The sequence below is a fragment of the Sebastes fasciatus genome, chromosome 22 (assembly GCF_043250625.1).
Source record: "Sebastes fasciatus isolate fSebFas1 chromosome 22, fSebFas1.pri, whole genome shotgun sequence".
Taxonomy (NCBI): Eukaryota; Metazoa; Chordata; class Actinopteri; order Perciformes; family Sebastidae; genus Sebastes; species Sebastes fasciatus.
The window spans coordinates 18,437,717-18,465,040 of NC_133816.1; the positions used below are offsets into that span (position 1 = coordinate 18,437,717).

At 41.2% G+C, this 27,324-nt stretch overlaps 5 protein-coding genes across 10 annotated transcripts in view; 4 read left to right on the forward strand and 1 right to left on the reverse strand.

The window, feature by feature from the left end:
• LOC141760518 (prostaglandin D2 receptor 2-like) overlaps window positions 1-27,324 on the reverse strand; it is a 117,680-nt gene that overhangs the window by 16,971 nt on the left and 73,385 nt on the right. The window contains exon 1 of one of the 5 annotated variants that reach the window (XM_074623382.1): window positions 804-928. The exons of the other annotated variants lie outside the window; for them this stretch is intronic. The gene's annotated coding sequence lies outside the window, so the exon portion shown is untranslated. Of the gene's footprint in view, window positions 1-803; window positions 929-27,324 lie in introns of those variants that run through there. 5 annotated transcript variants of the gene reach the window in all.
• Window positions 2,754-5,760, forward strand: LOC141760882 (uncharacterized). Of its 2 annotated transcripts, XM_074623977.1 has the most exons (5): window positions 2,754-3,038; window positions 3,170-3,865; window positions 3,972-4,097; window positions 4,796-4,839; window positions 5,207-5,760. In XM_074623977.1, the coding sequence occupies exons 1-5, from the start codon at window positions 2,984-2,986 to the stop codon at window positions 5,324-5,326; spliced, it is 1,041 nt and encodes a 346-aa protein (XP_074480078.1). In that variant the 5' UTR covers window positions 2,754-2,983; the 3' UTR covers window positions 5,327-5,760. The 2 variants fall into 2 exon arrangements, with proteins under 2 accessions (XP_074480078.1, XP_074480077.1); XM_074623976.1 differs by lacking the exon at window positions 2,754-3,038 and having other exon boundaries at window positions 3,052-3,865.
• On the forward strand, window positions 8,270-10,772 carry LOC141760883 (uncharacterized). The gene is made up of 5 exons (XM_074623978.1): window positions 8,270-8,403; window positions 8,535-9,230; window positions 9,329-9,454; window positions 10,153-10,196; window positions 10,564-10,772. Exons 1-5 carry the CDS (start codon window positions 8,349-8,351, stop codon window positions 10,681-10,683), a joined length of 1,041 nt encoding a protein of 346 aa, XP_074480079.1. The 5' UTR covers window positions 8,270-8,348; the 3' UTR covers window positions 10,684-10,772.
• On the forward strand, window positions 13,662-16,222 carry LOC141760917 (uncharacterized). The gene is made up of 5 exons (XM_074624027.1): window positions 13,662-13,716; window positions 13,848-14,537; window positions 14,643-14,768; window positions 15,614-15,657; window positions 15,997-16,222. Exons 1-5 carry the CDS (start codon window positions 13,662-13,664, stop codon window positions 16,114-16,116), a joined length of 1,035 nt encoding a protein of 344 aa, XP_074480128.1. The 3' UTR covers window positions 16,117-16,222.
• Window positions 22,611-25,343, forward strand: LOC141760489 (uncharacterized). The gene is made up of 5 exons (XM_074623343.1): window positions 22,611-22,748; window positions 22,881-23,576; window positions 23,693-23,818; window positions 24,720-24,763; window positions 25,107-25,343. Exons 1-5 carry the CDS (start codon window positions 22,694-22,696, stop codon window positions 25,224-25,226), a joined length of 1,041 nt encoding a protein of 346 aa, XP_074479444.1. The 5' UTR covers window positions 22,611-22,693; the 3' UTR covers window positions 25,227-25,343.

Sequence of the window (27,324 nt, forward strand, 5' to 3'; positions counted from 1 at the left end):
TCAAGACCTAAGCCAAGTTACCGTGTCTTGCTTGTCACCTGCTGATTAAAGTGAAGGGGGTTAGCCCCGAAGTTAGCAACAACTTCAGCTCAGACTCACTTAAGGTGGGCTGTTATTGCTATTCAGCAACATACATTGGCTCCTATACAAGACTCCTCTGTATTTACATGTATGTCAATTGTCAGGCTCATTGCAATGACTCAAATGCAACACAGAAGATAGACTGGGTGTGTGTGTATCTGTGTGTGAGTGAGAGACTAATAATGATAAGAAGAATAAGAAGAAGAAGAAGAATGTAACTGATACACAGTTACATTATTATTATTATTATTATTCAGTACTTTTGAACATTTTAACAATAATAATACTGATAACCATGATCATTTTGGTCACTATCATTGTGATATGAAATTTTTAACCGGTTCATCATTCGTACATACTGGATACAGATATAGACAAAGCACGACCATGAAAATCCCCCACGATCTATTAATATCTTCTTTGGCCAGATACGTAAGCGCAGGTCGCACCTTTCAGTCTATAGTCGGTTCTCACCATTTGCCTTCTCACTCCTGTGGTGAAAGTGGTGTGAACTACAGTGTAAGTTTCCATTAGTGGAAACACAAGTCCTAGCAGAGCTTAAACACAGGAAGGCCACAGCGCCTTGCGCCTTGCACCTTACATCTCACTGAACTTTGTGCAACAAGCATCACGTCTTAGATGCAGAAAACATACTGTGCATATGATAAGAATAACAGCAGTATTTTGTCATTTGTCATATTTTGTCAAGAATTTTTACATACCCACAACTCCAACAGTCGCTCGTGCAAAGACTGGTCTGAGTGAAGCTTTTGATTCAGTCGATCAAATTATGTTTTAGTCATCAGCAACAGTTTAAGTTTCACAATTTCAGTTCCCTAAAACTCATATGTCCAAATGTGACCTAGAGTTAAGCTTTTTCTTAGAAAAATGCATCAAAATGACATGCCCACAACTCTAAGAAATATGTGTCACTTAAAACTGAATTTGATTCACATAATTTTAATTTGCATTGTTTAACTTGAATAATTGCATTGGAAAACTGAATCTGAAGAGCATGATTTGAAATTGAATTTTATTAGTTTGGAAGTGAGTTCCAATAAACTTGAAACTGAATGTAATATTATGAAACTGAATTCAGTTGCTCTGAAACTCTATTTGATCCTCACTGAAAAGTGAGACACGCATCCTGTCGTCGAGGAAGAGCAATCGAGTGCAGATTCACAGAACTCCGTACGTTTTGATAGTTTGTTTATTGATCAAATCCTGAATCCAAAGTGGCAGAAGGGAATGTCCATTTCCATGAAATATGACCGCTGCAGTAGCTTGGAAAATAGTGATAAGAGGGAATGAATTTGATGAATTTGATACTATGTGGTGTATTTATTAACCTGATGCATGTGTAATATGTGTCTTTTTGTCAGTAAGAAACAATAGGTCTAGATATACAAAACAGTAATGGGAGCAAGGTGAAGAGGAGGGGTATTTATGGTCTGAGTTCCTCCTCTTCACAACACATTCAAACCACAACCATTTTTTACAGTGTCATCTTAAAGGTGCAGTGTGTAGAATTTGGTGTCATCTAGTAGTGTAGTTGCAGATTGCAACCAACTGAGTACCCCTCTGCTCACTGCTCTCTTTCCAAGACTGCGATAACTTGGGCCGCCGAGTGCAAATCCGAGGTAACGCTGCTCGCTTTGCACTCTGTGGTTAACGTTACTGCAGTTTCACAAGCGTGTCGGAGAACTACGGGGACCTTCAAGTATTGTAAAAACCAAAGGCTGTAAAGAAGAAATGGATGTAGTCACCGTAACGTCACTCATTGGTTTGTGGACTGCCATTTTGAAGCCTTGAGTTTTGCATTTTGGCCGTCTCCATCTTGGGTTTTGGCCGTCGCCATCTTAGTACAAACGAACACTGAATAAGATATTTTCAGGCAACCTAAAGGGTTATAATTAACTTTCATGAACTAAACACACAATGTGAAAGGGTTAAAGTTCTAAGTCGAAAACACAAACAACTCCCAGACTGGACAACGCCATGGTAGCGACCTGTCAATCACAAGGTAGCCCCGCCCTAAAGCATCCCCTGCTTTATGGTCTATTAGACTCTAAATGGGACCGTAATTTACTAAATGAACATCATGCTGTATTGAAGAACACTTGAAACTAGTGATTGAGACCATAAACTCATGTTTACAATGTTTACTGAGGTAATAAATCAAGTGAAAAGTAGGCTCATTTTCTCATAGACTTCTATGCAATCAGACTTCTTTTTGCAACCAGAGGAGTCGCCCCTGCTGGTTATTAGAAAGAATGCAGGTTTAAGGCACTTCAGCTTTGGCTTCACTTCTCAGACCTGTAGGTAACCCACTGGTATAAAACACGAAACAATTGTACTTAAAGGGCTAGTGTGTATGATTTGACAACATCTAATGATCAGGTTCTGGGCCACTGTAGAAAACATGGCAGAGCAACATGGCATATTCCTTGAAGAGGACCCGCTCCCTATGTAGACATGAAAGACTCATTCCAAGCGATCAAAAACACGATTCTTACTTTCGGGTGATTATACACTAATGAAAACATAGCTTGAATCTTATATTCCATTTCTGCTAATAGATCCCCCATAATGCTACACACTTGCCCTTTAAGAGACATTTCAGAGTCTTCTAATTTTGGGCATTTAACACTGCTAAAGGTTATAAGGCCCACATTATACATTTTGTGTCCAATTTCCAAAATGAGTCCTCATAAGCTGCCAAATATTTTCAAATTCTGCTTGGATTTCCGTGAAAATTCTTTCTCAAAAGGCCAAAATCAAGGGACACCGACCATGTGATCATTCAGAGTCATCTCTGATTGGCCAATCAAACACAGTCTTGTCTCTGAAAAGCAGAAGACGTATAGAGATCCTCTCAAGTGTCCACGGCAATATCAACAAGATGACACCTCCAATGTTTGCTTTGTATTTGTCATGTCTGCTCTTGAGAACAATGGGTAAGTTGTAGCTCTTGTTAAGTGCATTTTGTCACTTTTTCTTCTGATGTTTTTGCAATACTTTTTGTGTGCTACAATATTCTCCCAGTCATGGTATAAAGTTAATTGTGTTGTTTCCATTTTCTCCTCAGCTGATACGACGGCTCCTAAACCATCATCACCTTTACGATTAGTATCGGTCAGCATCGGTGAAAACGTGACTTTGGAATGTTTCTATGAAGATACTGTAGCTGTGATGTTTTACTGGTATAAACAAGCTTTCGGACAGAAACCGCAGTTGGTGTCTAAAATCTACAAGCATGACAAAGATGCCACTTTGACTGGTGAATTTAAGAACGATCGACGCTTTGAAGTGGAAGCCAGCACTGGTAAAAATCACTTGAAGATCTTATATGTGCAACTTTCAGACTCTGCTAATTACTACTGCGCAATTAGTCATTCATACAAGTTTGAATTCATGGAGGGCTTTTTAGTCAGTGTGCAGGGTTCAGGTCTGAACGTCCCAGCTTTGGTCCAGCAGTCAGCATCTGAGACCGTCCAGCCAGGAGGCTCTGTGACTCTGAACTGTACAGTACACACTGGGACCTGTGATGGAGAACACAGTGTTTACTGGTACAGAAACTCTGAAGAATCTCGTCCAGGACTCATTTACACCCATGGAGGCAGGAATGATCAGTGTGAGAAGAAACCCAACACACAAACACACACCTGTGTCTACAACCTGCCAGTGGATAGCCTGAACCAGTCTCATGCTGGTACCTACTACTGTGCTGTTGCCTCATGTGGACACATACTGTTTGGGGATGGGACCAAGCTGGACTTTAAAGGTGAGTAACATTTTAGTAAATATTATCTCCTTTGTTAAATAGTGATGGATACTTTCTGATCAAATTTGATGAAAAAAAAGCTCTGTGTCCTCATGTTCATCTGCAGATGAGGAAGACTCTCTTGTCTTGGTGTATTTCTTGAGTGGAGCTTTGGCATTCACCACCATCCTGGTTGTTTTCCTGGCTTGCAAAACATATACAATGTACAAGACAAACAGCTGCCAATGCACAGGTAGGCTAAAGTGATATTTACTAGGGATGTAAATCGATTAAAATATTTAATCGCAATTAATAGCATGATTGTCCATAGTTAATCGTGATTAATCACGGATTAATCAAATTTTGTATCTGTTCAAAATGTACCTTAAAGGGAGATTTGTCAAGTATTTAATACTCTTATCAACATGGGAGTGGGCACATATGCTGCTTTATGCAAATGTATGTATAAATGTATTATTGGAAATCAATTAACAACACAACACAATGACAAATATTGTCCAGAAACCCTCAGAGGTACTGCATTTAGCATAATAGTCACATATCTTGAGGTCAGAGGTCAAGGGACCCCTTTGAAAATGGCCATGCCAGTTTTTCCTCGCTAAAATTTAGCGTAACTTTGGAGCCTTATTTAACCTCCTTCTCGACAAGCTAGTTTGACATGGTTGCTACCGATGGATTCACTCTTGGATAGATCTTCACTCTAGCTTTAAAGCTGACCTTGCTTACAACTTAATGCATTGAAGAAATCAGTGGCGTTAAAACAAATTTGCGTTAACGCATTAGTATCGCGTTGACTTTGACAGCCCTAGTATTTACATTTGATTCAATGTATACAATAATAAAGAAGGCAGAAACGAAGTGAATGAGAATTGGCCTTCTCACCATAGTGCATTTTAAAGAAGTTTTTCTGTTTTGTTTTTTCACAACCAGAATCTCAGGCCAGATCTCCAGCTGCTTCGGCTCCCAATGCAGAGGTGAGTGATTCAAAGCCAGAAAACAGAGATGAGGATGAGAGAGTATCACCTGTAAAATATCCGGTTCAATATATTGCAATAAAAACTACATACCCTTGTGAGGACTGATTGAAGATTGTGAAGCGGTGACCAATGGTCATCGCGCAAGACTGAAGTTGGTGCTATTGTTGTTTTGGATTGCATTATTTTTGGGCGTGTTTCTGTTATTTTGTCCACCGCTTGACATAAAAAAATATAATAAAATAGTAGAAAATTATTTTTGCATTTTAATTAGACTGTACAGATGTTAGTGATGCTGTTTTCAATACTTTTAAGTCATGAGACGTATACTATAATGGCAATTAACTATTTAATACTTTGTTACCAGGGTTGCCAAGATGCAGACAGCCTCCATTATGCTGCTATAAGGGTGAACAGGGCCACCAGATCAACGAGACAGAGAGACGACACCTGGAGTGAATGTGTGTACTCCGGTATAAAGCAGTAGAACTGGACATGTTTCATTTGTGTTACTAGAAGTGAAAATTTAGTCAAATTTCACCTCCATGTACTGAATGTAAAGATTTACCTTGCAAAGCACCAATTAAACACGTTCCCTCAGCTACAGTTAAACCAGGTCTCTTTGATGTGATTTCCACTCACGCTATACTTGTAGTCAACAATGCACAAACACACAACCACACACAAGTGATGTCTGTGGCGCCTGTGAGCTCAGATAAGAGAGAGAGAAAGTAAGTTTCCACTTTCACACAACACGCGTTATTTGGTTCTTGTTTGTGGTTACTTAAGCACATCAAACTCTCAGCAACACTATCTCAGAGTCAGTGGGACACAATCGGTACGGCATTACAAACACCCAGCATGTCTGACTCCTTCAAGCAGTGGTAGCGTGATCAGAAACATTAGAGCCAGGGTGACAACAAGATCCGCCAATGTGATAAATACTACTCCAGTGTATTGGCCCACTTGGCCCTTATGTCAAACGTAACTGTAGGAACCTTGCTGTTAAATTTGACCCTCAATTGAAATTCGAACACCAGGTCAATAAATTGGTTCAATCCACCACATGGCCTAGCTCCTGCCTACATTGCCAAGCTACTAAACCCTTACACCACTGAGATGCCACTCCACCAAAACCTTTTGGCTATACGACATGCTAACCAAAGGTGACTGCACTTTTGGTGTCCCAGCATCACAGATTTTGGAAAAATCTCCCACCTTCCATCAGATCAGCTGAGTATGTTGATTTTCAAAAAACATCTAAAAACCATCTTCTTTAAAGGAGCAGTGTGTAGGATCTGGCGGTATCTAGCGGTGAGGTTGCAGATTGCAACCGACTGAAGCCTCTCTGGAAGGTCAAATAGGACGTTAGTTCTTTAAGAAGTTAATTAAAAATCTATACAGTGTTTTGGAGAATCAATACAGTATCGCACAACATAATATCGCGATACTCATGTGTATCAATATTTTCATACACCCCTATTGTCAAATAGTAGGTTGCAATGACCGTGTGCAGCATCAAAAAACTTGTCCTGTTGGGCTGCCAGTTTCGAGCACCAACATCGAATATGACCCAGGAGGTTCTTGGAGGTACGGCTGACTAGTTTGCTAGCTAATATGACACGTAAATAAGACAGTTTAGGGGTTGTTAGAAGACTAGCTGTTTCCCCTTGCTTCCAGCATTTATGCTAAGCTAGGCTATAATGTTGCTAGACTTAACATAGAGAGATGAAAGAGACATGGATCTTCTCTGCAGTCCCAGTCATTTTTGTCACAGTGTTTTCAGAATAGGCCAGTTGACCAGGTCTTGGTGAGGTATGTTGGGAATGTCAAAGAACAGGGCGGAGTAATCAGGCTTTGCTTCCTGTGCCCAAGTTGGACAAAGCCTTATATGAAATAGCATGGTAAATTTAGTCACCATGTTTAACTGGCATTTTGTCTCTGTGTTCTGCTGTTAACGCAGAGATGAAGCCGTCATTTTACTGAGACCTGTTGACCTTTATCCCCATGCTTTCGCTGTGCATCTCTTTCATTGCAGCAGCGTTGGTGGTTTCCAGCAGGATGTAGAGGTGTTTGTAGAATGCGTTTTTGACTCAGCTCTGCCAGCGTCTTTAAGCATCTTCATAGTAAAAGTCTGACCTCGAAACACCTTCTTATACACCTTGACTAGGACTGTGTAACTGGGAGAACCATTATTAAAGTTACTGTTTTAGAAAGTTTGAGCCTGAGTTCTGCCCAAATCCACTGGTGGCAGTGGTGTAGTGGTGTCTTGGTAGGCGGATATACTGTAGCCCCAAGATGAAGTCAACATGCTTTGCTCTGTGTAGCTTATATCTAGTGTAGTTAAATATCTGGACAGGGGGACTCCAGCTACGAGCTACAGCCAATGAGAACGCAAGACACGGGTTGAGGGGAAACCTGGAGGAGGAGCGGTTGCCTGTAATAATAGGAACTTACTGTATGTGTTGCATTTGCAACCGGTGGTAACAGACTATTTTGTGAACACGTGCCAAAGACAACATCAGCAATGTGTCTTGCGTATCGTATCACATCATTTACCGTCTGTGTCCGAAATTAACTTTGACTCACCGGCCAAGGGGACTGGTAGATGAAAAAATCCACCTTCAAATAGGGATGTGACGGTGAGAAAATTTTCCCACTGGTTAATAAACTCGTGACAACACCGGTGTTACCGATTAGACCGGACATTTTACAAGAAAAGATGACGGTCATAACATGTAGCGCGTTTACTTTGATCTTTACCGTCGGGTGGCTGTGCGTCTCCCCGGTCCAGCTTTTGCTGCAGAGCAGCGCAGGTTTCCACCTGGAAGCAGGTTTCCACCTGGAAGCAGGTTTCCACCTGGAAGCAGGTTTCCACCTTGAAACCTGCGGGTTGCGCACGTTATAACGTGCATAACAACATAACGTTCCCTTATAGCATTCGGTTTAAATCTGAAAGATTTAGCAATAAACAACAAAAGATCGAAATTCAGTTTGTTCAGTTCCTTCCGCTGAAAGATCTTGTAGTGTGAAAACCACAACAACTTAAAGACTCCAGATTACAAGACAGCAAGTTAGTTACAGTGAAGAGTACAGCAATCTGACAACTTTGAAAATCTTGTAGTATGAAATAGGCACTAGTGCATGTCAGTCCCAGTGTGTGTGCCCCACTAGATCATATGGCAGTTACAGCTGATAAAGTCGTCCCGACCCACAGCTTTATCATGGAAGCGTAGTGTCCAACCTCTGGTTCCCCCCCAAGGTTAACACTGTTAGCACTGCTAAAGGTTACAATGCCCATATTATACATTTTGTATCCAATTTCCAAAATGAGTCCTGATAACCTGCCATTATTCATGAAAATTCTTTCTCAAAAGCAAAAAATCAAGGGACACCGACCATGTGATCATTCAGAGTCATCTCTGATTGGCCAATCAAACACAGTCTTGTCTCTGAAAAGCAGACGACATATAGAGATCCTCTCAAGTGTCCACGGCAATTTCAACGAGATGACACCTCCAATGTTTGCTTTGTATTTGTCATGTCTGCTCTTGAGAACAATGGGTAAGTTGTAGCTTTGGTTAAGTGCATTTTGTCGCTTTTTCTTCGAATGTGTTTGCAATACTTTTTGTGTGCTACAATATTCTCCCAGTCATGGTATTAAGTTAATTGTGTTATTTCCTTCTTTTCCTCAGCTGATACGACAGCTCCTAAACTATCATCACCTTTACGTTTCGTATCTGTCAGCATCGGTGAGGACGTGACTTTGGAATGTTTCTATGTAGATAGTGTAGCGGTGATGTTTTACTGGTATAAACAAGCTTTCGGACAAAAACCGCAGCTGGTGTCTAAATTCTACAAGCATGATAAAAATGCCACTTTGAATGGTGAATTTAAGAACGATCCACGCTTTGAAGTGGAAGCCGGCACTGGTAAAAATCACTTGAAGATCTTATATGTGCAACTTTCAGACTCCGCTACTTACTACTGCATAATTGGCTATTCACACGAGTATGAATTTGCGGAGGGCGCTATTGTCCACGTAAAGGGTTCAGGTCTGAACGTCCCAGCTTTGGTCCAGCAGTCAGCATCTGAGACCATCCAACCAGGAGGCTCTGTGACTCTGAACTGTACAGTACACACTGGAATCTGTGATGGACAACACAGTGTTTATTGGTTGAGAAACTCTGAAGAATCTCATGCAGGACTCATTTACACCCAAGGAGGCAGGAATGATCAGTGTGAGAAGAAATACAACACACAAACACACACCTGTGTCTACAACCTGCCAATAAAGAGCCTGAACCAGTCTGATGCTGGGACCTACTACTGTGCTGTTGCCTCATGTGGACACATACTGTTTGGAAACGGGACCAAGCTGGACTTTAAAGGTGAGGAACATACCTTTGTTAAATAGTGATGGATACTTCCTGATCAAATTTGATGAAAAAAAACTCTGAAAGCTCTGTGTCCTCCTGTTCATCTGCAGATGAAGAATACTCTCTTGTCTTGGTGAATTTCTTGAGTGGAGCTTTGGCATTCACCACCATCCTGGTTGTTTTCCTGGCTTGCACAATATATAAAATGTACAAGACAAACAGCTGCCAATGCACAGGTAGGCTAAACTGATATTTACTAGGGCTGTCAATCGAATCAAATATTTAATCGCAATTAATAGCATGATTGTTCATAGTTAATTGTGATTAATCGCAAATTAATCAAATTTTGTATCTGTTCAAAATGTACCTTAAAGGGAGATTTGTCAAGTATTTAATACTCTTATCAACATGGAAGTGGGCAAATATGCTGCTTTATGCAAATGTATGTATATATTTATTATTGGAAATCAATTAACAACACAACACAATGACAAATATTGTCCAGAAACCCTCAGAGGTACTGCATTTAGCATAATAGTCACATATCTTGAGGTCAGAGGTTAAGGGACCCCTTTGAAAATGGCCATGCCAGTTTTTCCTCGCTAAAATTTAGCGTAACTTTGGAGCCTTATTTAACCTCCTTCTCGACAAGCTAGTTTGACATGGTTGCTACCGATGGATTCACTCTTGGATGGATCTTCACTCTTGCTTTAAAGCTGACCTTGCTTACAACTTAATGCATTGAAGAAATCAGTGGCGTTAAAACAAATTTGCGTTAACGCATTAGTATCGCGTTGACTTTGACAGCCCTAGTATTTACATTTGATTCAATGTATACAATAATAAAGAAGGCAGAAACGAAGTGAATGAGAATTGGCCTTCTCACCATAGTGCATTTTAAAGAAGTTTTTCTGTTTTGTTTTTTCACAACCAGACTCTCAGGCCAGATCTCCAGCTGCTTCGGCTCCCAATGCAGAGGTGAGTGATTCAAAGCCAGAAAACAGAGATGAGGATGAGAGAGTATCACCTGTAAAATATCCAGTTCAATATATTGCAATAAGAACTACATACCCTTGTGAGGACTAATTGAAGATTGTGAAGCGCTGACCGATGGTCATCGCGCAAGACTGAAGTTGGTGCTATTGTTGTTTTGCATTGCATTATTTTTGGGCGTGTTTCTGTTATTTTGTCCACCGCTTGACATAAAAAAATATAATAAAATAGTAGAAAATTATTTTTGCATTTTAATTAGACTGTACAGATGTTAGTGATGCTGTTTTCAATACTTTTAAGTCATGAGACGTATACTATTATGGCAATTAACTATTTAATACTTTGTTACCAGGGTTGCCAAGATGCAGAAAGCCTCCATTATGCTGCTGTAAGGGTGAACAGGGCCACCAGATCAACGAGACAGACCGACAACAACGGGAGTGAATGTGTGTACTCCGGTATAAAGCAGTAGAACTGGACATGTTTCATTTGTGTTACTAGAAGTGAGATAGTCAGATTTCACCTCCATGTACTGAATGTAAAGATTTACCTTGCAAAGCACCAATTAAACACGTTCCCTCAGCTACAGTTAAACCAGGTCTCTTTGATGTGATTTCCACTCACGCTATACTTGTAGTCAACAATGCACAAACACACAACCACACACAAGTGATGTCTGTGGCGCCTGTGAGCTCAGATAAGAGAGAGAGAGAAAGTAAGTTTCCCCCCTCACACAACACGCGTTATTTGGTTCTTGTTTGTGGTTACTTAAGCACATCAAACTCTCAGTGGTAGCGTGCTCAGAAACATTAGAGCCAGGGTGACAAGAAGACCCGCCAATGTGGTAAATACTAATCCAGTGTATTTGGCCCACTTGGCCCTTATGTCAAACGTAACTGTAGGAACCTTGCTGTTAAAGTTGACCCTCAATTGAAATTCGAACACCAGGTCAATAAATGAGTTCAATCCACCACATGGCCTAGCTCCTGCCTACATTTCCGAGCTACTAAGCCGTTACACCACTGATATGCCACTCCACCAAAACCTTTTGGCTATACAACATGCTAACCAAAGGTGACTGCACTTTTGGTGTCCCAGCATCACAGATTTTGGAAAAATCTCCAACCTCCCATTAGATCAGCTGAGTATGTTGATTTCCAAAAAACATCTAAAAAAACCCACTTCTTTAAAGGAGCAGTGTGTAGGATCTGGCAGTGAGGTTGCAGATTGCAACCGACTGAAGCCTCTCTGGAAGGTCAAATAGGCCGTTAGTTTTTTAAGAAGTTAATTAAAAATCAATGCAGTGTTTTGGAGAATCAATACAGTATCTCACAACATAATATCGCGATACTCATGTGTATCAATATTTTCTTACACCCCTATTGTCAAATAGCAGGTTGCAATGACCGTGTGCAGCATCAAAAAACTCGTCCTGTTGGGTTTGCCAGTTTCAAGCACCAACATCGAATATGACCAGTGGTTCTTGGAGGTACGGCTGACAGTATGGATGTAGCTTGCCAGCTAATATGACACGTAAATAGAACAGTTTAAGGATTGTTGGAAGACTAGCTGTTTCCCCTTGCTTTCAGCATTTATGCTAAGCTAGGCTATAATGTTGCTAGACTTAACATAGAGAGATGAAAGAGACATGGATCTTCTCTGCAGTCCCAGTCATTTTTGTCACAGAGTTGTCAGAATAGTCCACTTCACCAGGTCTTGGTGAGGTATGTTGGGAATGTCAAAGAACAGGGCGGAGTAATCAGGCTTTGCTTCCTGTGCCTAAGTCGGACAAAGCCTTATATGAAATAGCATGGTAAATGAAGTCAGCATGTGTAACTGGCATTTTGGGCTGTGTTCTGCTGTTAACGCAGAGATGAAGCCGCCATTTTACTGAGACCTGTTGACCTTTATCCCCATGCTTTCACTGTGCATCTCTTTCATTGCAGCAGCGTTGGTGGTTTCCAGCAGGATGTAGAGGTGTTTGTAGAATGTATTTTTGACTCAGCTCTGCCAGCGTCTTTAAGCATCTTCATAGTAAAAGTCTGACCTCTAACACCTTCATATACACCTTGACTAGGACTATGTAACTGGGACAACTATTATTAAAGTTACTGTTTTAGAAAGTTTGAGCCTGAGTTCTGCCCAAATCCGCTGGTGGCAGTGGTGTAGTGGTGTCTTGGTAGGTGGGTATACTGTGGGCCCAAGATGAAGTCAACATGCTTTGCTCTGTGTAGCCTATATCTAGCGTAGTTAAATATCTGGACAGGGGGACTCCAGCTATGAGCTACAGCCAATGAGAACGCAAGACACGGGTTGAGGTGAAACCTGGGGGAGGAGGGGTCGCCTGCAATAATAGGAACTAACTGTATGTGATGCATTTGCAACCGGTAGTAACAGGCTATTTTGTGAACACGTGCCAAAGACAACATCAGCAATGTGTCTTGCGTATCGTATCACATCATTTACCGTCCGTGTCCGAAATTAACTTTGACTCACCGGCCAAGGGAACTGGTAGATGAAAAAATCCACCGTCCAATAGGGATGTGACGGTGAGGAACTTTTCCCAGCGGTTAATAAACTCGTGACAACACCGATGTTATCGATTAGATTGGACATTTTACAAGAAAAGGTGACGGTCATTACATGTAGCGCATTTACTGTGATCTTTACCGTCGGGTGGCTGTGAGTCTCCCCGGTCCAGCTTTTGCTGCGGAGCAGTGCTGGTTTCCACCCAGCGCACCTGCGGAGCAGCGCAGGTTTCCACCTTGAAACCTGCGGGTTGCGTACGTTATAACGTGCATAACAACATAACGTTCCCTTATAGCATTGGGTTTAAATCTGAAAGATTTAGCAATAAACAAAAAATGATCGAAATTCAGTTTGTTCAGTTCACTTCAGTTTTTCAGTTCCGTCCGCTGAAAGATCTTGTAGTGTGTGACCCCCTGTCGCTGGTAAGACATGTAGTGTGAAAACCACAACAACTTAAAGACTCCCGATTACAAGACAGCAAGTTAGTTACAGTGAAGAGTACAGCAATCTGACGACTTTGAAAATCTTGTAGTGTGAAATAGGCACTAGTGCATGTGAGTCCCAGTGTGTGTGCCCCACTAACTCATACTGTATGGCAGTTACAGCTGATAACGCCGTCCCAACCCACAGCTTCATCATGGAAGCGTAGTGCCCAACCTCTGGTGCCCCCCCAGGTTAACACTGTCAGCACTGCTAAAGGTTACAATGCTCACATTATACATTTTGTATCCAATTTCCAAAATGAGTCCCGATAACCTGCCATTTTTCATGAAAATTCTTTCTCAAAAGCCAAAAATCAAGGGACATCGACCATGTGATCATTCAGAGTCATCTCTGATTGGCCAATCAAACACAGTCTTGTCTCTGAAAAGCAGAGGACGAATAGAGTCCCTCTCAAGTGTCCACGGCAATATCAACAAGATGACACCTCCAATGTTTGCTTTGTATTTGTCATGTCTGCTCTTGAGAACAATGGGTAAGTTGTAGCTTTTGTTAAGTGCATTTTGTCGCTTTTTCTTCGAATGTGTTTGCAATACTTTTTGTGTGCTACAATATTCTACCAGTCATGGTATTAAGTTAATTTTGTTGTTTCCATTTTCTCCTCAGCTGACACGACGGCTCCTAAATCACCTTTACGTTTCGTATCTGTCAGCATCGGTGAGGACGTGACTTTGGAATGTTTCTATGAAGATACTGTAGCGGTGATGTTTTCCTGGTATAAACAAGCTTTCGGACAAAAACCGCAGCTGTTGTCTAAATTCTACAAGCATGATAAAGATGCTACTTTGAATGGTGAATTTAAGGACGATCAACGCTTTGAAGTGGAAACCAGCTCTGGTAAAACTCACTTGAAGATCTTATATGTGCAACTTTCAGACTCCGCTACTTACTACTGCGCAAATACAAATTCATACAAGTTTGAATTCATGGAGGGCTTTTTAGTCAGTGTGCAGGGTTCAGGTCTGAACGTCCCAGCTTTGGTCCAGCAGTCAGCATCTGAGACCGTCCAGACAGGAGGCTCTGTGACTCTGAACTGTACAGTACACACTGGGACCTGTGATGGACAACACAGTGTTTACTGGTTCAGAAACTCTGAAGAATCTCATCCAGGACTCATCTACACCCATGGAGGCAGGAATGATCAGTGTGAGAAGAAACCCAACACACAAACACACACCTGTGTCTACAACCTGCCAGTGGATAGCCTGAACCAGTCTCATGCTGGGACCTACTACTGTGCTGTTGCCTCATGTGGACATATACTGTTTGGAGACGGGACCAAGCTGGACTTTAAAGGTGAGGAACATTTTAGTAAATATTATCTCCTTTCTTAAATAGTGAAATTCAAATTTGATAAAAAAAAAAACCCTGAAAGCTCTGTGTCCTCATGTTCATTTGCAGATGAGGAAGACTCTCCTGTCTTGGTGTATTTCTTGAGTGGAGCTTTGGCATTCACCACCATCCTGGTTGTTTTCCTGGCTTGCACAATATATAAAATGTACAAGACAAACAGCTGCCAATGCACAGGTAGGCTAAACTGATATTTACTAGGGCTGTCAATCGATTAAAATATTTAATCGCAATTAATAGCATGATTGTCCATAGTTAACCGTGATTAATCGCAAATTAATCAAATTTTGTATCTGTTCAAAATGTACCTTAAAAGGGAGATTTGTCAAGTATTTAATACTCTTATCAACATGGGAGTGGGCACATATGCTGCTTTATGCAAATGTATGTATATATTTATTATTGGAAATCAATTAACAACACAAAACAATGACAAATATTGTTCAGAAACCCTCACAGGTACTACATTTAGCGTAATAGTCAGTGTGTCAGTTTGCTGACTTGACTATGACTTGCCCCAAACTGTATGCGATTATCATAAAGTGGGCATGTCTGTAAAGGAGAGACTCGTGGGTACCCATATAACCCATTTTCATTCACATATTCTTGAGGTCAGAGGTCAAGGGACCCATTTGAAAATGGCCATGCCAGTTTTTCCTCGCCAAAATTTAGCGCAACTTTGGGGCCTTATTTAACCTCCTTCTCGACAAGATAATTTTACATGGTTGGTACCGATGGATTCCTTAGTTTTTTTTAGTTTCATATGATGCCTACCTAATCCTGACTCTAGCTTTAAACCTGACCTCGCTTACAACTTAATGCATTAAAGAATTCAGCGGCGTTAAAACAAATTTGCGTTAACGCATTAGTATCGCGTTAACTTTGACAGCTCTAGTATTTATATTTGATAGTGTTCAATGTATGCGATATTGAAGAGAGCAGGAAAGAAGTGAATGAGAATTGGCCTTCTTACCATAGTGAATTTTAAAAAAGGTTTTTCTGTTTTGTTTTTTCACAACTAGACTCTCAGGCCAGATCTCCAGCTGCCTCGGCTCCCAATGCAGAGGTGAGTGATTCAAAGCCAGAAAACAGAGATGAGGATGAGAGATTATCACCTGTAAAATATCCAATTCAATAAATAAGAACTATATACCCTTATGAGGATTGATTGAAGATTGTTCAGAAAAGACTGAAGTTGGTGCTATTGTTGTTTTGGATTGCATTATTTTTGGGCGTGTTTCTGTTATTTTGTCCACCACTTGAAAACAAAAAAAATACAAAATCGTAGGAATTATTTTTGCATTTGAATTAGACTGTACAGATGTTAGTGATGCTGTTTTCAATACTTTCAAGTCATGAGACGTATACTATTATGGCAGTTAACTATTTCATACTTTGTTACCAGGGTTTCCAAGATGCAGAAAGCCTCCATTATGCTGCTGTAAGGGTGAACAGGGCCACCAGATCAACGAGACAGACCGACGACAACGGGAGTGAATGTGTGTACTCCGGTATAAAGCAGTAGAACTGGACATGTTTCATTTGTGTTACTAGAAGTGAAAATTTTGTCAGATTTCACCTCCATGTACTGAATGTAAAGATTTACCTTGCAAAGCACCAATTAAACACGTTCCCTCAGCTACAGTTAAACCAGGTGTCTCTGATGTGATTTCCACTCATGCTATACTTGTAGTCAACAATGCACAACCACACACAAGTGATGTCTGTGGCGCCTGTGAGCTCAGATAAGAGAGAGAGAAAGTAAGTTTCCACTTTCACACAACACGCGTTATTTGGTTCTTGTTTGTGGTAACTTAAGCACATCAAACTCTCAGCAACACTATCTCAGAGTCAGTGGGACACAATCGGTACGGCATTACAAACACCCAGCATGTCTGGCTCCTTCCATCAGTGGAAGCATTCTCAGAAACATTAGAGCCAGGGTGACAACAAGACCCGCCAATGTGGTAAATACTACTCCAGTGTATTGGCCCACTTTGCCCTTATGTCAAACGGAACTTTAGGAACCTTGCTGTTAAATTTGACCCTCAAGTATTCGAACACCAGGTCAATAAATTAGTTCAATCCACTACATGGCCTAGCTCCTGCCTACATTTCCGAGCTACAAAACCGTTACACCACTGAAAGGCCACTCCACCAAAACCTTTTGGCTATACGACAAGGCTAACCAAAGGTGACTGCACTTTTGTTGTCCCAGCATCCCAGATTTTGGAAAAATCTCCCATCTCCCATTAGATCAGCTGAGTATGTTGATTTTCAAAAAACATCTAAAAAAACACTTCTTTAAAGGAGCAGTGTGTAGGATCTGGCGGTATCTAGCGGTGAGGTTGCAGATAGCAAACAACTGAAGCCTCTCTGGAAGGTCAAATAGGCCGTTAGTTCTTTAAGAAGTTAATTAAAAATCTATACAGTGTTTTCGAGAATCAATACAGTATCGCACAACATAATATCGCGATACTCATGTGTATCAATATTTTCATACACCCCTATTGTCAAATAGCAGGTTGCAATGACCGTGAGCAGCATCAAAAAACTCGTCCTGTTGGGTTTGCCAGCTTCGAGCACCAACATCGAATATGACCAGTGGTTCTTGGAGGTAAGAGTGACAGTATGGATGTAGCTTGCTAGCTAATATGACACGTAAATAGAACAGTTTAAGGATTGTTGGAAGACTAGCTGTTTTCCCCTTGCTTCCAGCATTTATGCTAAGCTAGGCTATAATGTTGCTGGACTTAACATAGAGAGATGAAAGAGACATGGATCTTCTCTGCAGTCCCAGTCATTTTTGTCACAGTGTTGTCAGAATAGGCCTGTTGACCAACCGAGTTGGACAAAGCCTTCTTTAAAATAGTATGGTCAATTTAGTCACCATGTTTAACTGGCCTCTTGTTTCTGCTTCTGCTGTTAACGCAGAGATGAAGCCGTCATTTTACTGAGACCTGTTGACCTTTATCCCCATGCTTTCGCTGTGCATCTCTTTCATTGCAGCAGTGTTGGTGGTTTCCAGCAGGATGTAGAGGTGTTTGTAGAATGTATTTTTGACTCAGCTCTGCCAGCGTCTTTAAGCATCTTCATAGTACAACACTGACCTCGAATACCTTCTTATACACCTTGACTAGAACTGTGTAACTGTGAGAACCATTATTAAAGTTACTGTTTTAGAAAGTTTGAGCCTGAGTTCTGCCCAAATCCGCTGGTGGCAGTGGTGTAATGGTGTCTTGGTAGGCGGGTATACTGTGGCCCCAAGATGAAGTCAACATGCTTTGCTCTGTGTAGCCTATATCTAGCGTAGTTAAATATCTGGACAGGGGGACTCCAGCTATGAGCTACAGCCAATGAGAACGCAAGACACGGGTTGAGGGTAAACCTGGGGGAGGAGGGGTCGCCTGTAATAATAGGAACTTACTGTATGTGTTGCATTTGCAACCATTGGTAAAAAGCTATTTTGTGAACATGTGCCAAAGACAACATCATCAATGTGTCTTGCGTATCGTATCACATCATTTACCGTCCGTGTCCGAAATTAACTTTGACTCACCGGCCAAGGGAAATGGTAGATGAAAAAATCCACCGTCCAATAGGGATGTGACGGTGAGGAACTTTTCCCACCGGTTAATAAACTCGTGACAACACCGGTGTTATCGATTAGATTGGACATTTTACAAGAAAAGATGACGTCAATACATGTAGCGCATGTACTTTGATCTTTACCGTCGGGTGGCTGTGTGTCTCCCCAGTCCAGCTTTTGTTGCGGAGCAGCGCAGGGAGATTTGTCAAGTATTTAATACTCTTATCAACATGGGAGTGGGCAAATATGCTGCTTTATGCAAATGTATGTATATATTTATTATTGGAAATCAATTAACAACACAACACAATGACAAATATTGTTCAGAAACCCTCACAGGTACTGCATTTAGCATAATAGTCAGTGTGTCAGTGTGCTGACTTGACTATGACTTGCCCCAAACTGCATGTGATTATCATAAAGTGGGCATGTGTGTAAAGGGGAGACTCGTGGGTACCCATAGAACCCATTTTCATTCACATATCTTGAGGTCAGAGGTCAAGGGACCCCTTTGAAAACGGCCATGCCAGTTTTTCCTCGCTAAAATTTAGCCCAACTTTGGAGCCTTATTCAACCTCCTTCTCGACAAGCTAGTTTGACATGGTTGGTAATGATGGATTCTTTAGGTTTTCAAGTTTCATATAATGCCATCCTAATCCTGACTCTAATTTTAAAACTGAGCCCGCTAAGACTAAACACATTAAAGAAATCAGCAGCGTTAAAACAGATTTGCATTAAAGCATTAGTATCTCGTTAACTTTGACAGCCCTAGTATTTACATTTGATAGTGTTCAATGTATGCGATATTGGAGAGAGCAGAAAAGAAGTGAATGAGAATTGGCCTTCTCACCATAGTGAATTTTAAAGAAGTTTTTCTGTTTTGTTTTTTCACAACCAGACTCTCAGGCCAGATCTCCAGCTGCCTCGGCTCCCAATGCAGAGGTGAGTGATTCAAAGCCAGAAAACAGAGATGAGGAAGAGAGAGTATCACCTGTAAAATATCCGGTTCAATATATTGCAATAAGAACTACATACCCTTGTGAGGACTGATTGAAGATTGTGAAGCGGTGACCGATGGTCATCGCGCAAGACTGAAGTTGGTGCTATTGTTGTTTTGGATTGCATTATTTTTGGGCGTGTTTCTGTTATTTTGTCCACCGCTTGACATAAAAAAATACAAAAAAATCGTAGAAATTATTTTTGCATTTTAATTAGACTGTACAGATGTTAGTGATGCTGTTTTCAATACTTTCAAGTCATGAGACGTATACTATTATGGCAATTAACTATTTCATACTTTGTTACCAGGGTTGCCAAGATGCAGACAGCCTCCATTATGCTGCTATAAGGGTGAACAGGGCCACCAGATCAACGAGACAGACCGACGACAACGGGAGTGAATGTGTGTACTCCGGTATAAAGCAGTAGAACTGGACATGTTTCATTTGTGTTACTAGAAGTGAAAATTTAGTCAAATTTCACCTCCATGTACTGAATGTAAAGATTTACCTTGCAAAGCACCAATTAAACACGTTCCCTCAGCTACAGTTAAACCAGGTCTCTTTCATGTGATTTCCACTCACGCTATACTTGTAGTCAACAATGCACAAACACACAACCACACACAAGTGATGTCTGTGGCGCCTGTGAGCTCAGATAAGAGAGAGAGAAAGTAAGTTTCCACTTTCACACAACACGCGTTATTTGGTTCTTGTTTGTGGTAACTTAAGCACATCAAACTCTCAGCAACACTATCTCAGAGTCAGTGGGACACAATCGGTACGGCATTACAAACACCCAGCATGTCTGACTCCTTCCATCAGTGGAAGCATGCTCAGAAACATTAGAGCCAGGGTGACAACAAGACCCGCCAATGTGGTAAATACTACTCCAGTGTATTGGCCCACTTGGCCCTTATGTCAAACGTAACTGTAGGAACCTTGCTGTTAAATTTGACCCTCAATTGAAATTCGAACACCAGGTCAATAAATTGGTTCAATCCACCACATGGCCTAGCTCCTGCCTACATTTCCGAGCTACTAAACCGTTACACCACTGAGAGGCCACTCCACCAAAACCTTTTGTCTATACGACATGCTAACCAAAGGTGACTGCACTTTTGGTGTCCCAGCATCCCAGATTTTGGAAAAATCTCCCACCTCCCCTTAGATCAGCTGAGTATGTTGATTTTCAAAAAACATCTAAAAACCCACTTCTTTAAAGGACCGGTGTGTAGGATCTGGCGGTATCTAGCGGTGAGGTTGCAGATTGCAACCAACCGAAGCCTCTCTGGAAGGTCAAATAGGCCGTTAGTTTTTTAAGAAGTTAATTAAAAATCAATTCAGTGTTTTGGAGAATCAATACAGTATCGCACAACATAATATCGCGATACTCATGTGTATCAATATTTTCTTACACCCCTATTGTCAAATAGCAGGTTGCAATGACCGTGTGCAGCATCAAAAAACTCGTCCTGTTGGGTTTGCCAGTTTCAAGCACCAACATCGAATATGACCAGTGGTTCTTGGAGGTACGGCTGACTAGTTTGCTAGCTAATATGACACGTAAAAAAAACAGTTTAGGGGTTGTTGGAAGACTAGCTGTTTCCCCTTGCTTCCAGCATTTATGCTAAGCTAGGCTATAATGTTGCTAGACTTAACATAGAGAGATGAAAGAGACATGGATCTTCTCTTAAGGCAGCAAACAAAAGGATTTCCAAAAAAAGAAATCCTGCAATCATCACTTTAGCTGAGAAAATGCAGTCATTTTTGTCACAGCGTTGTCAGAATAGGCCAGTTGACCAGGTCTTGGTGAGGTATGTTGGGAATGTCAAAGAACAGGGCGGAGTAATCAGGCTTTGCTTCCTGTGCCTAAGTCGGACAAAGCCTTATATGAAATAGCATGGTCAATTTAGTCACCATGTTTAACTGGCATTTTGGCTCTGTGATCTGCTGTTAACGCAGAGATGAAGCCGTCATTTTACTGAGACCTGTTGACCTTTATCCCCATGCTTTCGCTGTGCATTTCTTTCATTGCAGCAGCGTTGGTGGTTTCCAGCAGGATGTAGAGGTGTTTGTAGAATGTATTTTTGACTCAGCTCTGCCAGCGTCTTTAAGCATCTTCATAGTACAACACTGACCTCGAATACCTTCATATACGCTTTGACTAGGACTGTGTAACTGTGAGAACCATTATTAAAGTTACTGTTTTAGAAAGTTTGAGCCTGAGTTCTGCTCAAATCTGCTGGTGTAGTGGTGTCCTGGTAGGTGGGTATACTGTGGCCCCAAGATGAAGTCAACATGCTTTGCTCTGTGTAGCTTATATCTAGCATAGCTAAATATCTGGTAAGGGGGACTCCGGCCACGAGCTACAGCCAATGAGAACGCAAGACACGGGTTGAGGGTAAACCTGGGGGAGGAGGGGTCGCCTGTAATAATAGGAACTCACTGTATGTGTTGCATTTGCAACCGGTGGTAACAGGCTATTTGTGAACACGTGCCAAAGATAACATCAGCAATGTGTCTTGCGTATCGTATCACATCATTTACCGTCCGTGTCCGAAATTAACTTTGACTCACCGGCCAAGGGGTCTGGGAGATGAAAAAATCCACCGGCCAATAGGGATGTGACGGTGAGGAAATTTTCCCACCGGCTAATAAACTCGTGACAACACCGGTGTTATCGATTACGCCGGACATTTTACAAGAAAAGATGACGTCAATACATGTAGCGCGTTTACTTTGATCTTTACTGTCGGGTGGCTGTGAGTCTCCCCGGTCCAGCTTTTGCTGCGGAGCAGCGCAGGTTTCCACCTGGAAGCAGGTTTCCACCTTGAAACCTGCGGCTTCGCACGTTATAACGTGCATAACAACATAACGTTCCCTTATAGCATTGGGTTTAAATCTGAAAGATTAGCAATAAACAACAAACGATCGAAATTCAGTTTGTTCAGTTCACTTCAGTTTGTTCAGTTCCGTCCGCTGAAAGATCTGGTAGTGTGTGACCCCCTGTCGCTGGTAAGACATGTAGTGTGAAAACCACAACAACTTAAAGACTCCCGATTACAAGACAGCAAGTTAGTTACAGTGAAGAGTACAGCAATCTGACGACTTTGAAAATCTTGTAGTGTGGAATAGGCACTAGTGCATGTGAGTCCCAGTGTGTGTGCCCCACTAGCTCATACTTTATGGCAGTTACAGCTGACAAAGCCGTCCCGACCCACAGCTTCATCGTGGGAGTGTAGTGCCCAACCTCTGGTGCCCCCCCAGGTTAACACTGTCAGCACTGCTAAAGGTTACAATGCCCACATTATACATTTTGTATCCAATTTCCAAAATAAGTCCTGATAACCTGCCATTTTTCATGAAAATTCTTTCTCAAAAGCCAAAAATCAAGGGACATCGACCATGTGATCATTCAGTCATCTCTGATTGGCCAATCAAACACAGTCTTGTCTCTGAAAAGCAGAGGACGTATAGAGTCCCTCTCAAGTGTCCACGGCAATATCAACAAGATGACACCTCCAATGTTTGCTTTGTATTTGTCATGTCTGCTCTTGAGAACAATGGGTAAGTTGTAGCTTTTGTTAAGTGCATTTATGTCGCTTTTCCTTCTGATGTTTTTGCAATATTTATTGTGTGCTACAATATTCTCCCAATCGTGGTATCAATTTAATTGTGTTGTTTCTATTTTCTCCTCAGCTGATACGACAGCTCCTAAACTATCATCACCTTTACGTTTCGTATCGGTCAGCATCGGTGAAAACGTGACTTTGGAATGTTTCTATGTAGATAGTGTAGCGGTGATGTTTTACTGGTATAAACAAGCTTTCGGACAAAAACCGCAGCTGTTGTCTAAATTCTACAAGCATGACAAAGATGCCACTTTGAATGGTGAATTTAAGAACGATCCACGCTTTAAAGTGGAAGCCGGCACTGGTAAAAATCACTTGAAGATCTTATATGTGCAACTTTCAGACTCCGCTACCTACTTCTGCATAAGTGGCTATTCATACCAGTATGAATTTGCGGAGGGCGCTATTGTCCACGTAAAGGGTTCAGGTCTGAACGTCCCAGCTTTGGTCCAGCAGTCAGCATCTGAGACCGTCCAGCCAGGAGGCTCTGTGACTCTGAACTGTACAGTACACACTAGGACCTGTGATGGACAACACAGTGTTTACTGGTTCAGAAACTCTGAAGAATCTCATCCAGGACTCATCTACACCCATGGAGGCAGGAATGATCAGTGTGAGAAGAAATCCAACACACAAACACACACCTGTGTGTTCAACCTGCCAATAAAGAGCCTGAACCAGTCTCATGTTGGGACCTACTACTGTGCTGTTGCCTCATGTGGACACATACTGTTTGGGGATGGGACCAAGCTGGGCTTTAAAGGTGAGTAACATTTTAGTAAAGATTATCTCCTTTCTTAAATAGTGATGGATAGTTTCTGATCAAATTTTATGAAAAAAAAAAAACTGAAAGCTCTGTGTCCTCATGTTCATCTGCAGATGACGAAGACTCTCTTGTCTTGGTGTATTTCTTGAGTGGAGCTTTGGCATTCACCACCATCCTGGTTGTTTTCCTGGCTTGCAAAACATATACAATGTACAAGACAAACAGCCGCCAATGCACAGGTAGGCTAAATTGATATTTGCTAGGGATGTCAATCGATTCAAATAGTTAATCGTGATTAATCGCAAATTAATCACAATTTTTTTTTTCTGTTCAAAATGTACCTTAAAGGGAGATTTGTCAAATATTTAATATTCTTATCAACATGGGAGTGGGTAAATATGCTGCTTTATGCAAATGTTTGTATTTATTTATTATTGGAAATCAATTAACAACACAAAACAATTACAAATAATTGTAATAATTTTCAGAAACCCTCACAATCAGTTTCATACTGACTTAGTAGAGAAGTGTTAATATTACTGTGATGTGCTGAGAGTGGTTAATTATATTGGGGATATGTTTGTTCACATTTAGCATAATAGTCAGTGTGTCAGTGTGCTGACTTGACTTTGACTTGCCCCAAATTGCATGGGGTTATCATAAAGTGTGCATGTCTGTAAAGGGGAGACTCGTGGGTACCCATAGAACCCATTTTCATTCACATATCTTGAGGTCAGAGGTCAAGGGACCCCTTTGAAAACGGCCATGCCAGTTTTTCCTCGCTAAAATTTAGCCCAAGTTTGGAGCGTTATTTAACCTCCTTCTCGACAAGCTAGTTTGACATGGTTGGTAATGATGGATTCTTTAGGTTTTCAAGTTTCATATAATGCCATCCTAATCCTGACTCTAATTTTAAAACTGAGCCCGCTAAGACTAAACACATTAAAGAAATCAGCGGCGTTAAAACAGATTTGCATTAAAGCATTAGTATCTCGTTAACTTTGACAGCCCTAGTATTTACATTTGATCGTGTTCAATGTATGCGATATTGGAGAGAGCAGAAAAGAAGTGAATGAGAATTGGCCTTCTCACCATAGTGAATTTTAAAGAAGTTTTTCTGTTTTGTTTTGTCACAACCAGACTCTCAGGCCAGATCTCCAGCTGCCTCGGCTCCCAATGCAGAGGTGAGTGATTCAAAGCCAGAAAACAGAGATGAGGATGAGAGAGTATCACCTGTAAAATATCCGGTTCAATATATTGCAATAAGAACTATATGCCCTTGTGAGGACTGATGATCATCGCTCAAGACTGAAGTTGGTGCTGTTGTTGTTTTGTATTGCATTATTTTTGGGCGTGTTTCTGTTATTTTGTCCACCGCTTGACATAAAAAAAATAAATAAAAAATCGTAGAAATTATTTTTGCATTTGAATTAGACAGTACAGATGTTAGTGATGCTGTTTTCAATACTTTCAAGTCATGAGACGTATACTATTATGGCAATTAACTATTTAATACTTTGTTACCAGGGTTGCCAAGATGCAGACAGCCTCCATTATGCTGCTATAAGGGTGAACAGGGCCACCAGATCAACGAGACAGACCGACGACAACGGGAGTGAATGTGTGTACTCCGGTATAAAGCAGTAGAACTGGACATGTTTCATTTGTGTTACTAGAAGTGAGATAGTCAGATTTCACCTCCATGTACTGAATGTAAAGATTTACCTTGCAAAACACCAATTAAACACGTTCCCTCAGCTACAGTTAAACCAGGTCTCTTTCATGTGATTTCCACTCATGCTATACTTGTAGTCAACAATGCACAAACACACAACCACACACAAGTGATGTCTGTGGCGCCTGTGAGCTCAGATACGAGGGAGAGAGAGTAAGTTTCCCCCCTCACACAACACGCGTTATTTGGTTCTTGTTTGTGGTTACTTAAGCACATCAAACTCTCAGCAACACTATCTCAGAGTCAGTGGGACACAATCGGTACGGCATTACAAACACCCAGCATGTCTGACTCCTTCAAGCAGTGGTAGCGTGATCAGAAACATTAGAGCCAGGGTGACAACAAGACCCGCCAATGTGGTTAATACTACTCCAGTGTTTCGGCCCACTTGGCCCTTATGTCAAACGGAACTGTAGGAATCTTGGCGCTCCCTATGTTGATATAAACGTCTCATTCTAATGTAACAAAAACACAACAATTCTTATTTTCACGTGATTATACACTAAAGAAAAAATATTTATTAATATTATATTCCATTTCTGACAATAGATCCCCCTAATTGTTACACACTGGTCCTTTAATTTGGCTTTTCTATCATTTCAAGGGTTAATCTGGGTGGTTGCTGTATGCTTTCTGTGTTCACAAGTGTGTTGCACTGTGTTCGTATGTATTTCAGATTTTTTTTTTCTCCTTTATGCACTTTGCGCTTGTACGCTTTCTGTACTGATGTTGATGTAAAGCACTTTGTAACCTGTATTAAAAAAAGGTGCCATATGAATAAAGTTTTACTTACTTACAATGTGATTTATATAATACACGTTGCCTGCAGCATTAACTGATCTGTGAGCGCCCGCCCTGAGTGTATCGACAACGCCTGTTGTTCTTAACAGGTTGTTTACTGACTGTAAATGAGCCGATTTCACACCTCTAACCCAGAGATGGAAGGATCTTTTTTAAGCCTCGGTGTGGTCGGCAGTCAAAGATTGGCTCTCAATACACTTCGGTCGTGCACTTCTCTAGGACCCTCTGCTCTCTTTGGGGTTTCATACAGGAAGTCTCTGCAGTGTTTTCATGCACAGCAGCCACACAGTATAACTCTAATGCCCAGACTATTGTAAGAAGATCAGAAGATCAGAGGATTATTTTAGCAATCTAACTAATATATTAATTTGTAAATATTTACCGACCAGCATTTCGACGTACAGACAGTTGATGATAACACACATGCATTCCATTTTTCGGTTGTGTCAACCAAAGAGTGGTAATGATGTGTGTGCTTTGGGAGGGAGCGAGTGAGTCAATCAACATCACTATATAACAAGTTACTCAGCAAAATAAGCAACATGTGTTGGCCTGTGTTTAAGCATCACAAAATCCGGAAACATTATATTCACCACTCCTCTATTCCACTCCATTCCTCTTATTTAGCCTCCGACAAGCTAGGACATGCTTGGTACCAATGGGATCCTCAGGTTTTCTAGTTTCACATGATGCCACTTCACTGTAGATTTAAAACTGAGCCCGCTACGACCTCTGGAAGGTCAAATAGGCTGTTTGTTTTTTAATAAGTTTTAACATAGAGAGAACATAGATTTAACATAGAGAGATGAAAGAGACATGGATCTTCTCTAAGGAGGCAAACAAAAGGATTTCCAAAAAAAAGAAATCCTGCAATCATCACTTTAACTGAGAAAATGCAGTCCCAGTTATTTAGTGTTGTCAGAATAGGCCAGTTGACCAGGTCTTGGTGAGGTATGCTGGGAATGTCAAAGAACAGGGCGGAGTAATCAGGCTTTGCTCCGTGTGCCTAAGTTGGACAAAGCCTTCTATAAAATAGCATGGTCAATTTAGTCACCATGTTTAACTGGCATTTTGGCTCTGTGTTCTGCTGTTAACGCAGAGATGAAGCCATCATTTCACTGAGACCTGTTGACCTATATCCCCATGCTTTCGCTGTGCATCTCTTTCATTGCAGCAGCGTTGGTGGTTTCCAGCAGGATGTAGAGGGTG

Excerpts from the sequence above, each read along its gene's own strand:
- LOC141760883 (XM_074623978.1), top strand. The coding sequence starts at position 8,349 with ATGACACCTCCAATGTTTGCTTTGTATTTGTCATGTCTGCTCTTGAGA. Across the intron at positions 8,404-8,534 it reads TCTGCTCTTGAGAACAATGG|CTGATACGACAGCTCCTAAA; the intron begins GTAAGTTGTAGC and ends TCTTTTCCTCAG. Across the intron at positions 9,455-10,152 it reads AAACAGCTGCCAATGCACAG|ACTCTCAGGCCAGATCTCCA; the intron begins GTAGGCTAAACT and ends TTTCACAACCAG.
- LOC141760882 (XM_074623976.1), top strand. The coding sequence starts at position 3,085 with ATGTTTTTGCAATACTTTTTGTGTGCTACAATATTCTCCCAGTCATGG. Across the intron at positions 4,098-4,795 it reads AAACAGCTGCCAATGCACAG|AATCTCAGGCCAGATCTCCA; the intron begins GTAGGCTAAAGT and ends TTTCACAACCAG. Across the intron at positions 4,840-5,206 it reads CTTCGGCTCCCAATGCAGAG|GGTTGCCAAGATGCAGACAG; the intron begins GTGAGTGATTCA and ends CTTTGTTACCAG.
- LOC141760917 (XM_074624027.1), top strand. The coding sequence starts at position 13,662 with ATGACACCTCCAATGTTTGCTTTGTATTTGTCATGTCTGCTCTTGAGA. Across the intron at positions 13,717-13,847 it reads TCTGCTCTTGAGAACAATGG|CTGACACGACGGCTCCTAAA; the intron begins GTAAGTTGTAGC and ends TTTTCTCCTCAG. Across the intron at positions 15,658-15,996 it reads CCTCGGCTCCCAATGCAGAG|GGTTTCCAAGATGCAGAAAG; the intron begins GTGAGTGATTCA and ends CTTTGTTACCAG.
- LOC141760489 (XM_074623343.1), top strand. The coding sequence starts at position 22,694 with ATGACACCTCCAATGTTTGCTTTGTATTTGTCATGTCTGCTCTTGAGA. Across the intron at positions 22,749-22,880 it reads TCTGCTCTTGAGAACAATGG|CTGATACGACAGCTCCTAAA; the intron begins GTAAGTTGTAGC and ends TTTTCTCCTCAG. Across the intron at positions 23,577-23,692 it reads GACCAAGCTGGGCTTTAAAG|ATGACGAAGACTCTCTTGTC; the intron begins GTGAGTAACATT and ends GTTCATCTGCAG.